The 17,409-nt window shown below is 39.0% G+C and overlaps 1 protein-coding gene across 1 annotated transcript in view; it reads right to left on the bottom strand.

The window, feature by feature from the left end:
- Positions 1–17,409, bottom strand: part of SEC11A (SEC11 homolog A, signal peptidase complex subunit) — a 54,878-nt gene that overhangs the window by 16,551 nt on the left and 20,918 nt on the right. Inside the window, exon 2 of the mRNA XM_004479608.4 lies at positions 1,271–1,380. Coding sequence (XP_004479665.1) covers positions 1,271–1,380 — 110 coding nt within the window. The remainder of the gene's footprint in view (positions 1–1,270; positions 1,381–17,409) is intronic.

Raw genomic sequence — 17,409 nt, forward strand, 5'->3', positions numbered from 1 at the left:
CCCTCTCTCTAAATCTTTTCCCTAGAGTGCCAATTAATGTGGCTTTCCCGTCCATTAGTGTTTGAATATTTCACAAATTGAAGCTCTCTACTGAATTCAAGATTGTCTGGAAACTTAAGGCCACACAGCACTGTAGGACTAGAAAGGTCCTCTGACATCATCTAGCTTTAGGCTTCATTTTACACATGAGGAAAACTACACTTCAGTGAATGAGTGACTTGCCCAAGGTTGCAGTTAAACCATGAAAGATCTAGAGACCCAAGCCACTATATTCCTTGGGTATTACATGAAATACTTCCCCAGCTTAAATCTGTAAATTTCTTTAGATCTCTAAAAAACAACAACAAAGAAAACTGTTCTATTTGATAACAAATAAAGATAGAACTACAATACCGGTAAGAAAACAGAAGTCTACTGGAGATTCACTGCCTCCAACCACTTATTAGAGCTGGAAGAATGTAACAGGACAGTAATGAGGGAGTCAAATTCAAATCCATCTTTTGGAAAAAAAAACAACACAATTATCTAGTCTCAAAATAATGTTAATGGTTCAATTTATTTTATATTTATACTCCATTATTTCCAGAAAGGATCTGAGACGGCTTACAAAATTGAGCCCCAAGTAAAACTGATCTATAATGACTCAACTAACCACATGGTAAATGAGTTACTAAATTAGGTTTTTAAATTATTAAGAGTATGAATGCAAGGATAGGGATGGAAAATAGAATGGAGAAAAAAATTCAGTAATATTTGTCACTTTAAGAGATGCTGTTGGAATCTTAAACATTCCTGAAGTCTAGTGTAGAAATTATATTTAAAGGTCAACAAGAAACATGGAAATAATTAGTGATGCTTCTGTAACAACACTGAAAACGTGCTGCAGAAAACTTAATTCACACGGATGCCATAAAATCTGGTAAATTAACAGCTAAATATCAGGCTGATGAATAAAAGTGAAGACAGAAGAATTTCAAGAAAATAAAGTAAGATGAAATACTTCAAGGAATTCAAATACTAAATGTGCCAAAAATAAAGCTCATGTAGTAACCTTTCTCTAGAAAGTTCATGAGCCCTTTGGAGTTCTGAATAGGAAGTGCCTAAACAAAGTGAGAATTCCTCACAATTCAGTAGTTACAACTACTGGCCCTCATCTGGGAAAGAGTGTTTCTAAGGGACTGATGTATTAGTTATTCAATATCTCAATTTTTCTCCCAAGTAAGACTTTTAACTTAATCAAATTCCATGCCTTGAAAAGAAAAATTGTTACCTGAGCACCACTACAATTGGACTTTCACTTCCAGTTATTACCATTAACCCCTTCCAGATCATTAGTGCTGAGGAGACAATCATTCCAAAATTTAGGACTTGGTAATAGAGCTGTAAGAACAAAAGAGAAGAGATCAGATCCACAATTATCCCACTCAGCAAAGCAATCGAGAGCACTATCAATTTAAGTTTCAAGTACCACAATTAGGAAGGTGAACTTCTGAGACATTCTTTTAAGATACTAGAATGGTTATGCCACCAGCATCCCAAACACCGTTCTTCCCTCAATCACAGTACCATGCAGCACATGTTAGCTAAAACACCAATTACATTTATTTAATATTTATAATTTTCTGGACTTTCACACAAGTTATTTCGGTTGGGCCTCACAACTGTAAGTTTAAACTCAATCTCATCCAACAGCCAACAGTAGTAAACTTCTGCTTCTGAATCCCTTTAGCACTCAATTTTCGACAATACTTATCTGGTCTTTGATAATCATGGGATAGTCAATGACATTTAACTCCATCCCCTCATTTTACCATTGAGGAAACCTAAGTATCAGAAAGGAGAAGTGACCACCAAAGTTACACAGCTTGACACACAGGAAGGACTTGACAACTGATTCTTTTAAGTTTTTACTACTCCGCAGATTCGAAACATTTATGATTTGAATAAGCTTATACAATACCAGAAATGCATTTCAAGTGAGGGAAATAGTGTGAGCTATGTTGGGCTAAGGTTGGAAAATGGGTAAAAGTAGTGAGAATAACTAGCTGCCAAGGCAGACAGCTCAAGGAGTAAAAATATGGTGCTGGAGAGAACTGGAAGAAATCTGGAAAAACATGTTATAGTCAGATCATGGAAAACCTTGAATGTAGGTGTGAAAATAGGGACCTGAAAAGACATTTGCTCTGAAAAGACATTTCACTTTAAGTGAAAAAACAAAGGTTCCAAAAATAAGCCCATTTTTGTATTTTAAAAATATATATACAGACATTCTGAAAAACAACTCTTCAAGAAGGGAAAAAATACAGAAGACTTCCAGATTAAAAAGACTATAGAGAGAAAGGATTGTGGGAAGATGGCAGAGTAGGAAGCACCAGGAATCAGTCTCACCAAAACGTCTAGAGAACGGAACAGCAGGAAATGTCTGAATCAACGATCTGAGAACCCTGGAGTCTATGGGAACCCTTGCAGCACCCAGGGAAGAACCAGATGAAGAAGCTCATGAACTGCAGTAAATAATGGTGAATTTCATCCCCATCATCTAACTGGGTGGCTGGCTGAAGTAGGAACTGCAGCCTGGGCTTCTGGAACCACTGCCTGGTTTCAAGGTAGACTATAAAGACCTAGCCCTCCAAAATCTGGGGGCGTGGGGGGGTGTCTGGCTGCTCATCAGAGTTGGGGGATGGTCACTGAGGGCGGCCATTGTTCCATCCCTCCTCAGGCAAAAGAGGCAGAAGAGTCTTGAAAAGGCACTATTTTTCTTTTTTCTTTTCTCTTTTGATTCCATTTAGGAGCAAAATAGTTTGGAAAAGTCACAAATCGATGGTGACAGCCCTCAACAACCACCACCACAAAAACCAGAGCTATAACAACGGAATACTCAGAATGAACAGTTCTCAATAAAAAATTACGAAACACACAAAGAAACAGAAAAGTAAGTCCACTCACAGGAAAAAAAAATTGTGATGAATCACCCCTGAGGAAACCCATATATTGTAACTTTAGTCAAAGATTTAAATCAACTGTCTAAAATATGTTCAATAAGCTAAAGAAATCCATAAACAAAGAACCAAAGGAAACTAGGAAAACACTGAACATAAAGAAATAGAAATTATAAAAAGAAACCAATCAGAAACTTGGGAGCAGCAAAGAATAAAAATTGAAATGAAAAGAACCTTTTAAGACAGATTCAACATCTGGCTGAAATCAATCAGAAGTTTTGAAGCTGCAAATATAAACTGAAATTAAAAACTCACGAGAGAGATTAAATAGCAGATCTGAACAGAGAGAAGGATCACCAAAATTGAAGATAAGTCAATTGAAATTATTCAGTGTAAGTGACAGAAAGAAAAATAATGAAAAAACAAAAAAGAGAAACAGCAGCAGAGGACACCATCAAGCATGCCCACATATTCATCAGCAGAGTCCCAGAAGGATGAGAGAGAGAAAAAGGGGTAGAAACACATTTGAAGAAATAATGGCTAAAAACTTTCCAAATCTGATGAAAGACATGAATACACATATCCAGGATCTTCAACGAACTCCAAGCATGACAGACTCTAAGAGATCTACATCAAGAAACATTATAGGAGGGAACAGATGTGGCTCCAACAGTTGAGCACCTACCACCCACATGGGAGGACCCAGATTCAGGTCCCAGTGCCTCCTAAAGGAAAAAAAAAAAAGCAAGCAGACAATGAGCAAAAACATTGAATAAAAAAAAGGAGCAAACAACGGGAAAAAAAGAAAAAGTCTCTAAAGTTGTGTGTTAAAAATATATATATATAATGAAACTGTCCAAAGACAAAGAGAGGACTTTGAAAGCAACAAGGAAAATGACTTGTCACATACAAGGGACTCCCCAGTAAGATTAACATCGATTGCTTATCGGAAACCATGGAGGCTAGAAAACAGTGGAATGACATATTTAAAGTCCTAAAGAAAGAAACTGTCAACCCAGGTTCTATACCAGCAAAATTATCCTTCAAAAATGAAGGAAGGGAAGCGGACTTGGCCCAGTGGTTAGGGTGTCCGCCTACCACATGGGAGGTCTGCGGTTCAAACCCCGGGCCTCCTTGACCTGTGTGCAGCTGGCCCATGCGCAGTGCTGATGCGCACAAGGAGTGCCCTGCCACGCAGGGGTGTCCCAGCGTAGGGGAGTCCCACGTGCAAGGCGTGCGCCCCGTAAGGAGAGCCGCCCAGCACAAAGGAAAGTGCAGCCTGCCCAGGAGTGGCGCTGCACACACGGAGAGCTGACAGCAAGATAAAGCAACAACAACAACAAAAGAAACACAGATTGCTGTGCCGCTGACAACAGAAGCGGACAAAGAAGAACATGCAACGGGTGGACACAGAGAGCAGACAACTGGGGCAGGAGGGGGGAAGGGGAGAGAAATAAATAAAATGAACCTTAAAAAAAAAATGAAGGAAAAAGACAAATAGAAACAAAACAAAACAACAAAAAGATGATATTAAGACATTTACAGGGAAATGGATGTGAATCAACCAATTGGGCTCCTGTCTACCATACAGGAGGTCCAGAGTTCGATGCCCAGGGCCTCCTGGTGAGGGCAAGCTGGCCCATGTGGTGAGTTGGCCCACGTGGAATGCCAGCCCACGCTGGAATGCCACCCCACACAGGAGTGCCCCCCTGTGTGGGAATGCCACCCAGCGTGGGAAAGCTGCCCCGCACAGGAGTGCTGGCTGGCGCAGAAAGCTGGCGCAGCAAGATGACTCAATAATTCAAAGAGGAGAGAAAATAAGAAGACGTAGCAGAACCGGGAGCTGAGGTGGCGCAAGAGAGTAATCACCTCTCTCCCACTCCGGAAGGTCCCAGGATTGGTTCTGGAGCTGCCTAATGAGAATACAAGCAGACACAGAAGAACACACAGCGAATGGACACAGAGAGCAGACAATGGGGGGAACAAGGTGGGGGGAGAAACAAATAAAATAAATCCTTAAAAAAAAAAAAGACATTTACCAAAAGAAAAAAGAGGTCATTACCAGGACATATGCCCTAAAAGAAATGCTTAAGGGAATCCTTCAAGAAGAAATAAAAGGACATTAGACAGGCTAGGCCCCTCAGTTGGTGCAGTTGTACCTGCTACCCCCAGATCAGGGATATGAAGTATGAGGACAGTCCCGTGATCCTAGTCCATGCCATCCCCTGCCAGGGGAGGCCTAAGGACAAGCCCCTGCCGCCACCGGCTCAGGGACACTGCCACTCTGGGGCGATAAGGAAGAATGGGATGGCCCTTGAGAGAAGGACAAGAACTCGGACCACAGTCCTAGGAAAAACAAAAGGCAGCTGGAAAAGAGGAAGCTGCAGAGAAGGGGCACTCCCCTGGCATGGTCCACATCCACGTGTCACAGTGCTTAGATGAATATGAACACGAAGCGTGCAATTACAGAAGTCGTAAGCTTATTATTAACAGATCCAGGCAGCTCCTATCTGCTACAAGAGCCATCTAGAACAGTTTCAGGCAGATACAAAAGCATAGCTTTTGCTTCTGAAGATGTCTCAAATAGATAACCTCAGACAGACAGAAGTGGGTTCAGCAGATATAACAGGGATACAAATGCTTCACGTAATTTGGTCTCAAGTAGCACATTGGAAAAGCAAATTGAAGATCTTGAAAAGGAAGTAATAAGAAAAAAGCAAGAAAACTTAAGACTTGTGAGATTGATGCAAGATAAAAAAGAAATAATTGGAAAACTCAAAGAAGAAATTGATTTGTTAAATACAGACCTAAATGACGAAGAAGATGAAAATAAACAACTAAAGCAGGAAAAAAAATTCTTTTGAAAGTTGTTGGGCAACTGACAAGGTAGAAGATTTAAGACTCAATGTGGGAAAACTTTTAAAACTACTGTTTGAATGTATGTTCATTGCTAGGATACTATTCCTATATTGCAATATTTAAAAATAACTAAGTATGTATATTTATTCTTATAAACTGATGGATATTTAGTTTCAAAATACTTATTTTTCAATGCTAGTTTAAAAAAAAAGTATCCACCTTTTATCTAATGAATAAGTAACATCTTCCAGTTATTAAAATGATAGGTTTTGCCTTTTTTTTTTTTGGCTTTGTGTGGTAGTCAAAAATTTTATGGTTTAAAGGTCGCAATCCACTGAATATGTTTTATCTACAGTAGTACATTTTCTCCTAAGGAACATACATAGTTTTTGTTTACACAAATCCTGATATTTTTGGAGACTTAGCTGCAAATGCCTTATTATTGATGTGTGCAATTTTTATGTACTGATGACTTGTTCAGCACTATTTTGTATAACAATCATCTTTTGAAAGGAAATGTATTATAAAAAGTCATTTATGTGACAAGTTAAGGACTCCAGGACCACCAGCAGCCACACCAGAATGCCACGGTCCTTGGGAAGAAAGCATTTCCTTGATGATGGCTTGATTTGGACCATTTTTGAGACTCAAAACAGTAAGCTAATAAGTCCCCATTGTTTAAGTGGAAAAAATGTCATTTAATATCATGTACTAGTTGGCTAAATATAAAATTAGAAAAATACTTGAACCGTGCTACATAGTTAATGAAAAGTTACTATTTTGTTTGAATATTGAAAACTTTTAAAAATCACTTTAACTTTTGAAAAACTGTATACAATTGTATTTTTAATGTAAAATTTCTTGTGTCAGTACTAATTTTTTTTATTGTTCCAAGGTTTGTTAGTGAATATAGGATATTTTAAAAGTTGTTGGGAAACGGACTTTGGCCCAGTGGTTAGGGCGTCCGTCTACCACATGGGAGGCCCGCGGTTCAAGCCCCGGGCCTCCTTGACCCGTGTGGAGCTGGCCCATGCGCAGTGCTGATGCGCGCAAGGAGTGCCGCGCCACGCAGGGTGTCCCCCGCGTAGGGGAGCCCCACGCGCAAGGAGTGCACCCATAAGGAGAGCCGCCCAGCGCGAAGGAGGGAGCAGCCTGCCCAGGAATGGCGCCGCCCACACTTCCCGTGCCGCTGACAACAGAAGCGGACAAAGAAACAAGAAACAAGACGCAGCAAAAAGACACAGAAAACAGACAACCGGGGGAGGGGAGGGGAATTAAATAAATAAAAATAAATCTTTAAAAAAAAAAAAAAGTTGTTTATTCTTCAGGCTTGAAAAGTGTGTACAATTTCAATGTATCCATATTCTTGATTATCATATACATATTATTTGCATTAAAACAAAAAGCAAATTATTTATCCAAACTTAAAACATTTATACTTATATTAACAAAACAGTGAACACACAGAATTAGTACTAAAATACTATGCTTAATTTCTAACTTGTTAGAAGAACACTGTCAAACAGTTATTTTTATAGACAAAGTATTTCCCTACCCTAGACTTAAGGAATTTTCTTTCTAACATTACAAGTTTTAAAATAATTATTTTTTATTAATTATAATTTTTCTTCTGTTTAAGATCATAAATAATAAATAAATATTAGTAAACTGAAGCCATAAGAAGAAATAAAGGACACTGGCAACATTGGCAAATATAACTACATAGGTAAATATAAAATCCTGTATTATTGTACTTTTGGTTTGTAACTGTTTCCGTCCCCTCCACATGATTTAACAGGCAAATGTGTAAAACAATACTTAAAATCTATGTTAATCAGCATACAATGTATAAAAATGTTATATTAACAATATAAATGGAGAAGGACTGAGTTATTTAGGAGTAGAAAGTTTGTATGTACTGCAACTAGAGTTGTACAAGTCTGATTATATTTAAGATGTTGATTGCAATTACAAAGGTAACTACTATGAAAACAACTTTTAAAAAATAGAGAAAAAAAGAGAAAATGGTACACTACAAAAAAACCCACAACCTGGACTCACCCAGGAAAACAAATAAAGAGGTGAGGACAACCACCACTCCAAGGAACTGAGAGAGTCTATAACTGCAAGCAAGAGAGTCCCATCCAACAGCCACAGGGGATGGAAGCACTCTTTCAATTATAGATGGAGTAGGGATTACCATCCCAGAACCCTCAGGATTGCAGAATAAAATATGGACCAGAGTAGAGTAGACTTACTGGTATTTTACTATAAACTTATTGTGATTCTAGCAATGGAAGAAATTACATCATTGGTATGGAGACAGTGGCCACTGGAGGTGCTGAAGACGGGGAGGGAAAAAGAGGTGTAATATGGGGTAATATGGGGTAGGTGTAATTTTCAGGACTTGGAATTGTCCTGAATGACACTGCAACGACAGATATAGGCCATTATATATCCTGCCATAACCTACAGAATTGAGTGGGAGAGAGTACAAACTATAATGTAAACTATAATCCATGCTTAGTGGCAATGCTCCAAAATGTGTTCATCAATTGCAATGAATGTACAACACTAATGAAAGAAGTTGTTAATGTGGGGAAAAGTGGTAGTAGGTGTGGGGAGTGGGGCGTATGGGACTCCCTTATATTTATATATATAAATATAACTCATGTAACATTTTATGTAACCTAAGTATCTTTCAAAAGTAAATTTAAGGGAAGCAGATGTGACTCCACTGATAGAGCGTCCGCTGACCATATAGGAAGTCCAGGGTTTGGTACCCAGGGCCTCCTGGCCCGTGTGGTGAGCTGGCCCATGCAGAGCGCTGCTGCACGCAAGGAGTGTGCCCTGCAAGGAGAGCCACCCTATACCAAAAAGCACAGCCTGTCCAGGAGCGGCACCACACACATGGAGAGCTGATGCAGCAAGATGACATAAGAAAGAGACACAGATTCCCCGGTGCCAACTGACAAGAATGCAAGCAGACCCAGAAGAACATATAGCAAACAGACAGAGATCAGACAACGGGAGGTGGGGGTTGGGGAAGGAATAGAAATAAGAATAAATCTTTAAAAAACAAAAACTAAAAATTTTTTTAAAATATTAAAAAAAAAAAACACCTACAACTAAACACACACACAGAGTCAGTAATGAAGTAATTGAGAAACTAAACATATAAAACATTTAAAAAAAACAGCTAGGGAAGCGGCTGTGGCTCAATCAGTTGGGCTCCTGTCTACCATATGGGAGGCCCTGGGCTCAAGCCCCAAGGCCTCCTTGTGAAGGCAAGCTGACCTGCACGCCACAGAGAGCTGACCCAGCAAGATGACGCAACAAAGGGAGACAAGCAAACACAGAAAAATGCGCAGCAAATGGACACAGAACAGACAGCAAAACTAGCCGCAAGGGGGGGGGTAATAAATAAATAATCTAAAAAAAAATTAATCCTACATTATCATATGTTTAAAAAAAACACAGCTAAATGACAAAAGTAAATCCCTCCTTCTCAGTTATTACCTTAAATGTCAATGGATTAAAAAAAAAGTCAATGGATTAAAGTCCACCATTAAAAGGCAGAGGTTGAAGACTAGGTTGAAAAAGCACACTCCACCTACATACTTTGTGTAGAAGACTCATGTCAGGTACAAAAACACTAAGATGTGGAAAGTAAAAGGGTGGAAAAAGATACTCAATAGTAATCCCAAGAGAGCCTAACTGAATATGTTATTGTCAAATACATAAACTTGTAGGTAAAAAAGGATTATTAGAGGTAAAGGAAGATTATACATTGATAAAGATTCAGTATAGCAAAGATATAATGATTATAAACATATGTGTCTCACAATAGAGGCCCAAAATATATGAAGCAAAAACTGACAAAACTGAAGTTATGGAGAAATGGACAGCTCTACAATAATATTTGGAGACTTAAATACACCACTTTCAGTAACTGATGAACAACTGAACAGAAGATCAGTAAAAAAAATAGAAGACTTGAACAATATTACTAACCAATCAGACCTAATGGACATATATAGAACACTCCACCCAACAACAGCAGAATACAAATTCTTCTAAAGTAAACATTTTCCAGCATAGATGACATTTAGGCCACCAATCAAATCTTAGTACATTTTAAAATAGCGATATCATACCAAATATCTTCTTGAGCCACATTTGAATGAAGCTACAGATCATGAACAGAAGGAAAATTGAAAAATATATGTAGGTATGGAAAGTAAACCACACACCATCAATCAACCAATGGGTCAAAGAAGAAATCAGGGAAACGGACTTTGGCCCAGTGGTTAGGGCGTCCGTCTACCATATGGGAGGTCCGCGGTTCAAACCCCGGGCCTCCTTGACCCGTGTGGAGCTGGCCATGCGCAGTGCTGATGCGCGCAAGGAGTGCCGTGCCACACAAGGGTGTCCCCTGCGTGGGGGAGCCCCACGCGCAAGGAGTGCGCCCGTGAGGAAAGCCGCCCAGCGTGAAAAGAAAGAGCAGCCTGCCCAGGAATGGCGCCGCCCACACTTCCCGTGCCGCTGATGACAACAGAAGCGGACAAAGAAACAAGACGCAGCAAATAGACACCAAGAACAGACAACCAGGGAAGGGGGGGAAATTAAATAAATACATAAATCTTTAAAAAAAAAAAAAAAGAAGAAATCACATGGAATATTAACAAATATCTTGAAAGCAATAATGAAATGAAATAAAAATGAAAACACAACATTCCAAAACTTACAGAATGATATGAAGGCAGTGCTCAGAAGGAAATTTATAGCTCTGGAAATTTACTCTTAAAAAGGAAGATCACAAATCAATGACCTAACTCACACCCAAAGAAACTAAAACAAGAACAAACTAAACCCAAATCAGTAGAAGGAAGGAAAACGTAAAGATTGGAGCAGAGACAAATGAAACAGGGACTGGAAAAACAACAGAGGGAATCAACAAATCCAAATTTGGTTCTTAAAAGTATCAATAAAATCAACAAATCTTTAGCCATATTGTCAAAGAAAAAGAGAGAGAGAACACAACTAAAATCAGGAATGAAAGTGGGGATATTACTACCAATCTTACAGAAATAAAAAGGACCACAAGAGGTGAACAACTAACTACAGGCAGACAAATTAGGAATGTGGATGAAATCGACAAATTCCTAAAAACATACAAATTACCTAATATGATGCAAGAAGAAATAGAAAATCTCAACAGGGGAAACGGACTTGGCCCAGTGGTTAGGGCATCCATCTACCACATGGGAGGTCCAGCGGTTCAAACCCCGGGCCTCCTTGACCCTGTGTGGAGCTGGCCCATGCGCAGTGCTGCTGCGCGCAAGGAGTGCTGCGCCACACGGCGGTGTCCCCCGCGTAGGGGAGTCCCATGCGCAAGGAGTGTGTCCTGTAAGGAGAGCCGCCCAGCGCCAAAGAAAGTGTAGCCTGCCCAGGAATGGCGCCGCCCACACTTCCCCTGCTGCTGACAGACAACAGAAGTAGACAGAGAAACAAGACGCAGCGAATAGACACAGAGAACAGAGATCTTAAAAAAAAAAAAATCTCAACAGACCTATAACAAGAGATTGAATCAGTAATTTAAAAAGTCTGTCAACAAAGAAAAGTCCAAGACCAGATGGCTCCAGTGAATTCTACCAAAAATTTGAAGATTTAACATCAATCCTTCTCTATCTCTTCTAAAAAAGTAGAGGAGGAGGGATTACTTCCTACTTCATTCTACTATGAAGCCACCTTTAACCTGATACCTAAGTCAGATAAAGAGAACACAATAAAATAAAAAACTATATATTCCTTTTGAATACAAATGCAAAAACCCTCAGCAAAATACTGCAATTAAAAAGATTATATACCATGACCAAGTGGGATTTATTCAAGAAATGCAGGTTGGTTCAACAAAAGAAAAGCAATTACTGTAATATACCACATTAACAGTCTGAAGGAAAAAAAGCACATGATCAATTCTACTGGCACAGAAAACACATTTTTACAAAACCCAGCATCCTTTCATGAAAAAAAAAACACCCAGAAAAACAAGAATAAAAGGGAACTTTCTTGACATGATAAAGGACATTTATGAAAAACCCCCAACAAATATCATATTCAAGGCTGAAAGACTGAAAGCTGTCCCCTTAAGATCATGAACAAGACAAGGATACCCACTGTTATTCAACAAAGTACTGGAAATTCGAGCCAGAGCAATCAGGCAAGAGAAAGAAATAAAAGGAATCCAAATTAGACAGGAAGAAGTAAATTATCCTTATTTACAGATGACATGACTCCATATATAGAAAATTCCAAAGAATCCACAGAAAGCTACTAGAACTAATAAACAAGTTCAGCAGAGTTGGGAGAACCAAATAAACTTACAGAAGTCAGTTGGATTTTATATACCAGTAAGGAACAATCTGAAAAAGTATCAAGAAAATCATTCCATTTACAATAGCATCTAGGGATAAATTTAACCAAGGAGGTGAAAGCCTCGCACACTGAAAACTACAAAACATTGCTGAAAGAAGTTAAAGACCTATATAAATGGAAAGACATCCTGTGTTCAGGACTGGAAGACAATACTGTTAAGATGTCAATATTGCGTAAGGCAACCTACAAGTTCAATGCAACTCCTGTCAAGATTCCAACATCTATTTTTGCAGAAAACAATTTTATAGGGAATGGCAAGGGGCCCTGAATAACCTAAATAATCTTGAAAAAGAAGTACTAAGTTGGAGAAATCACATTTCCTGATTTCAAAACTTCCTATGAAACAGAGATGTGGCTCAAGTGGTTAAGCACCTGCTTCTTAGGAGGAAGGTCCCAGGTTCAATACCTGGTTCCTCCTAAAAAACAACAACAACAACAACAAGCAAACAAACAAAAAAACCAACTCAGGGGAGCCAACGTGGCTCAGTGGCTGAGCACTGGCTTCCCACATAAGAGGTCCAGGGTTCAAACCCCAGGCCCGTTTCCTCAAAACTAACAAACGACACCTTACTATGAAGATCTAGCAATTAAAACAGTGTTGTACTTAAATAACTATAGTCATACAGACCAATGGAATAGAATTGAAAGCCCAGAAATACATGTATCTACGGCCAGTTGGCTTTCAACAAAGGTGCCAAACCTATTCAATAGGGAAGGAATGGTGCTGGACAATGGGAAATCTACACACAAAGAATGAATATGGACCACTACTTCTCACCATATATAAAAATTAATTCAAAATGGACCTGTAACCTAAATATAAAAGCTAATACTATAAAACTCATATAAGAAAACAGAAGAAATACATTCAGGACCTTGTAGTAGACAAAGAATTTTTATATTTTATACCAAAAGCACAAGCAACGAAAGAAAATAGATAAAATGGACTTAATCAAAATTAAAATGTTTTGTGCACCAAAGAAGAAAGTGAAGACAATCTACAGAATAGGAGACAACATTTGGAAACCATCTACCTGATAAATGTTTACTATTCTTTTAACTCAGCAGCAAAAAGACAAAGAACATGCCCAAAGATGTACTTACCAAATCCAATGAATGTGTCATGACGATGGGAACGAGTGTTGCTGGGGGGGGAGAGGTGGGGTGGGGGGGTGGGGTTCAATGGACCTTACATATATATTTTTAATGTAATATTATTACAAAATCAATTAAAAAAAAAAAAAGACAAAGAACACAACTTAAAAATGGGCCACAGAAGTGTTAACAATGGGGGAGTATATGGAAATGTATTTTTCACATGACTTTTATGTAAAACTACTTCTCTAATTAAAAAAAAAATTAACAATAATTTTTTAAAAAACATTATACTATTTGAAAGAAACCAGATACAAAGTATAACATATGGTATAATTTCATTTGTATGAAATGTAAATATAAAGTTATAGAGACAGAATTAGATTAGTGGTTATGGGAAGCAGACTTGGCCCAATGGATAGGGCATCCGCCTACCACCTGGGAGGTCTGCATTTCAAATCCCGGGCCTCCTTGACCCGTGTGGAGCTGGCCCATGCGCAGTGCTGATGAGCGCAAGGAGTGCCGTGCCACGCAAGGGTGTCCCCCGCGTAGGGGAGCCCCACGCGCAAGGCGTGTGCCCCGTAAGGAGAGCCGCCCAGCGCAAAAAGGAAGTACAGCCTGCCCAAGAACTGCGCTGCACACACAGAGAGCTGACACAACAAAAAGAAACACAGATTCCTGGTGCTGCTGATAAGGATGGAAGCAGTCACAGAAGAACACACAGTGAATGGACACAAAGAGCAGTCAACTGGGGGAGGGGGGAGAGGGGAGAAATAAATAAATAAAATCTTAAAAAAAAAAAAAGATTAGTAGTTATGTAGGGCTGGGGAACGAGATGGATTAAGAGGTGAATGCTAAGGAGTAGGGGTTTTTCTTTTTGGAGTAATGAAAATGTTCTAAAAATGATTGTAGTGATGAATGTACAACTTCTGTGATTATACTGAGAACCACTGACTGTGCACTTTGGAGGGACTGTTTGTGTGCAAATATATCTCAATTAGGGAAGCGGACTTGGCCCAGTAGTTAGGGCGTCCGTCTACCACATGGGAGGTCCGTGGTTCAAACCCCGGGCCTCCTTGACCCGTGTGGAGCTGGCCCATGCGCAGTGCTGATGCGCGCAAGGAGTGCCGTGCCACGCAGGGGTGTCCTCTGCGTAGGGGAGCCCTACGCACAAGGAGTGCATCCCGTAAGGAGAGCCGCCCAGCACGAAAGAAAGCGCAGCCTGCCCAGGAGTGGTGCCGCACACATGGAGAGCTGACACAACAAGATGACGCAACAAAAAGAAACACAGATTCCCGTGCTGCTGACAACAACAGAAGCGGACAAAGAAGAACATGCAGCAAATAGACACAAAGAACAGACAACTGGGATGGGGGGGGAGGAAGGGGAGAGGAAAAAAAAAAAACCTCAATTAAAGTGCTTTAAAAAAGTGGGTCAAAGATTTGAATAGCCATTTCTCCAAAGAAGATATTTAAATGCCAGTAAGTACATGAAAAGATGTTCAACATTATTAATCATTAAAGAAAAGCAAATTAGGGGTGGATGTGGCTCCAGCAGCTGAGCGTCCACCTCCCACACTGGAGGTCCCTAGTTTGGTTCCTGGTGCCTCCTAATGAAAAACAAACCAACAAAGAGAAGGAAAAAAAAAAGAGCAAATTAAAACTACATTGAGGAAACTGGATGTGGCTCAAGCAGTTGGGCGCCTGCCTACCACATGGGAGATTCCAGGTTCAGTTCCCAGTGCCTCTTTAAAGAAGATGAGTAAGACAGCAAGCTGACCAACAGGCTGGTATGGCAAGCTGACACAACAAGATGATCCAACAAGATGACACAACAAAGAGACACAATGAGAGGCACAAGCGGCAGCAGAGGTGACTCAAGCCATTGGGTGTCTCCCTCCCAAATGGGAGGCCCCAGGTTTGGTTCCTGGTGCCTCCTAAAAGGAGGATAAGCACACAATGAATGGACACAGAGAGCAGACAGCGAGTGTAAACAACGAGGGGGAGAGAGAAATAAATAAATTAAATAAATCTTTAAAAACAACCAATCTACAATGAGATATACTACTTTTACACATCTTAGGATGGCTATTATTAAAAATAAAATTAAAAAACAAAATAACAAGTATTGACAAGGATGCAGGAAAATAGGAATCCTCATACATTGTTGGTGGGAATGTAAAACGGTGCAGCCATTACGAAAAACACTTAGGCAATTTGTCAAAAAATTACACATAGTAATATCATACAATGCGGCAATTCCATTCTTAGGTAAAAGAATTTAAAGCAGGGATTTGGACAGATATTTGTGTACTCATATTCATAGCAGCATTATTTACATTAGCTAAAAGGTGGAAGCAACCCAAGTGTCTATCAGCAGATGAACAAATAAAATGTAGTATATCCATACAAGAGAATATTATTCAGCCTAAAATAAAGCTACAACATGGATGAACCCTGAAGACATCATGTCGAGCAAAATAAGCCTGACAAAAGGACAGCTATTGGATGATATCTCTGATATGCAATACTTGGAATAAGAAAATTTATACAGATAGAAAGCAGTACGGTGGTTACCAGGGGTGGTCAGAAGTAGGAATGGGGAATTATTGCTAAATGAGTAAGAGTTTTGGTTTGGGATGATGAAAATAGTCTGGAAATAGATAACAAAGTTACAGTATTGTCAATGTATCTAATGTCAAAGATTTTAATGTTATGTATATTATGCCACAATTAGAGGAAAAAAAAGACTAATGAGACATAGCAACCCAATGTAATAATGCATGCACCCTTGATTGGATCCTGGTTCAAAAAGACAAAAAGGATACAAACTACCAAAAAAACCCGACTATAAAAAGACATTTTCAGATCACTGGGAAAACTCAAATATGACTTGAAAATAAAATAGTCCTAGGGAATTTGTGTGAACGTTTCAGGTGTGCTAATGGTATTGTGAACATGCGGGACGCAGTCCTTATTGACAGGTGAGGCACACTCCATTTTCAAACGATTCAGTTAAAAGTTGTTTATGTACCTAGTATATACATACACATGCATAGAACAGTTACGGCAAAATGTTAGCTGTGCAATCTAAATGGTAGTTTACAGATGTTCACTGTAGTATTCTTTCCATTTTTCTTTAAAACATTTAAAACACATGTAGTAAAAATGGAAGAAAATAACTATGTCAGTGGTTACATCTGGGGGTAGAAGGATGCGATTTCTCTTTATTTCATTTTGTTTATCCAGAGTTTCTACTTTTTTTCCTTTTTAAATTTTTTATTTCTAAAGAACTATTACATAAACAAAGTGCCAAGATATACCTAACAACAAACAGCAACAACCTCAGCATGGCAGGCCCACCCCAGCGAACATTTTCACCTGCATGCCGCCAAAACCTTACTGCTTGCTACAAGCTATCTGAAGAAAAATTTGAGAAATATTACACTCTTCTTTCTTTTCTCCTTTGCTTTTCCTACCAACAATCTTTACCATCACTTCTGAATGCTTATGAATGTATGTTAACTGAAAAATGTATTGTTTCTTTCTGGTTTTAGGAGAAATAAGGAGGCAGCTAGTAAAACTTCTTATACCATTTGGCTACACTGGGTTAACTATTTATAAAACATTGTGAAATAAGTAATTAAAAAACCCCCACATTGAATAAGTCCTACTGGTTTTTTCCTAAGACATGACCAGAACAATGTATCCCTCAATGCTCAAAGTGAAACTAGAAAGAATGTTTATTATAACCAACAGAAGCCCTATATAATATCTCTTAAGAGGTAAGTTATAGGGATTTGTGTGTGCTATTTTTTGTTTTTCTAATATTTTTAGGAAGAAATGGATGGAACTCTCTCGAAAGTCCTGTCATGAGAATAAGCCATATAATTTATAATATACTCTACATAATATATAACAAAAATTAAGAAAAACCTAGGCCAGAAAATGCAGCAAAATAAAAGTTGATGGTATAATTTAACAGGCTACAATCTGGAAACTTTGTACTGTGCTTTTATCTATTACAGTTATCAAACACACCATGTTTCCTATTCTTGTAAGAGACACCTGAAGTTCAA

This window comes from Dasypus novemcinctus, chromosome 3 (genome assembly GCF_030445035.2).
Source record: "Dasypus novemcinctus isolate mDasNov1 chromosome 3, mDasNov1.1.hap2, whole genome shotgun sequence".
Classification (NCBI taxonomy): Eukaryota; Metazoa; Chordata; class Mammalia; order Cingulata; family Dasypodidae; genus Dasypus; species Dasypus novemcinctus.